This window comes from Trichoplax adhaerens, genomic scaffold (genome assembly GCF_000150275.1).
Source record: "Trichoplax adhaerens TRIADscaffold_6 genomic scaffold, whole genome shotgun sequence".
NCBI classification, from domain to species: Eukaryota; Metazoa; Placozoa; class Uniplacotomia; order Trichoplacea; family Trichoplacidae; genus Trichoplax; species Trichoplax adhaerens.
In genome coordinates, this window is record NW_002060948.1 from 4187170 (window position 1) to 4188351 (window position 1182).

Below are 1182 nucleotides of genomic sequence, written 5' to 3' on the forward strand. Positions count from 1 at the left end.
CACAACTGGCATTACAGATACATTTACAGAAGAGACAGAAAAATTGGAGAAATCACTTCCCGATAACTCATTAGATGAGCCTGATGATTTCAACGAATCATCGGAAATAATTCCGCGTAATGCAAAGCCAGCAGATGATGTGACTAATATGGAAAAATCAGCAGCTGATGATGATGGCTTATCTTCTCCAAATTCTCAGTTAAATGTTGACGAATTGCTACAAAGGTATCCTCTTGTTTGGCAAGGAGTGTTAATGCTAAAAAATGATACAGTCGTAGTCCAAATGTATTTACTGTGCGGAAGCAAGGCTATAGCTACCGAATCTCTTTCGGTACATTGCAAAGATGGGAAAATTTCTCCTTTAAAGATTGCTCAAAGAATGAAACTTGAAGCTAGCCAATTAGAAAATGTATCTAAGAGGATGCAGGTAGTTTTCTAGTTATTATAATACCCGCAATTTTATATTTATGGTTATTATATGTTATTTGATTACGTTAAGAATACAACTTAGACTTAAAATTATTTTAGAATGATAAGGAGTTTTGCCTACTGTTGGCTTTGCCATGTGGACGTGATTTTACTGAAATGCAAAAGCAAACTCATGCACTCCAAGCAAGTTTCGTATCTTACTTACAGCAGAAAGAGGCTGCAGGGATTATCAATATTACTTTACCAGGATCGGAAAAGGTAAAGCGTGTAATTCTTAATAACTACTGATAGTATGTTGTGTACTATTTCATCTTAATGGCGTATATTATTGCTAGATTGGATATGTTTTGCACATATTCCCACCCTGTGATTTTTCAAACTGTCATCTGATGAAGAATGCACCTGATTTGATTGGCCGTGCTACTGCTAGTGGCCATCTGACAGTTTTGGTAGCAATGGTTTGAAGTTAATCGAACGATCGGTCTATGTTTCTGTAAGTTAATTTACATATGGATTCGCTATTAATATGCCATCTATGAAGCATGGTTAAAGAATAGCCCGATGATGACAAACTTTTCCAAATGCAGTTTAGATGTATGTACTACGTGTACCGGAGTATTATCATTTGATCGCCGTCAGTTTTAGAATCGATTTGATATACAAATTTTAAATGTTCTTAGTGATGTACAGTTCCGTGGAAGCAATGAAACTATTTGTATTAAACTTTTTCTTACAATTATGGCGTTGCGGTTA

General features: G+C 35.5%; 1 protein-coding gene across 1 annotated transcript; it reads left to right on the forward strand.

Annotated features, from left to right (window-relative positions):
- Positions 1 to 217: 217 nt before the first annotated feature.
- TRIADDRAFT_6458 (uncharacterized protein) lies at positions 218 to 839 on the forward strand (the record flags this gene model as incomplete). Its single annotated transcript, XM_002113390.1, has 3 exons — positions 218 to 427; positions 529 to 687; positions 765 to 839. Coding segments are annotated over 3 exons (444 nt in total), but the record flags the coding sequence as incomplete, so codon positions are not given.
- Between the last annotated feature and the right edge of the window lie 343 nt (positions 840 to 1182).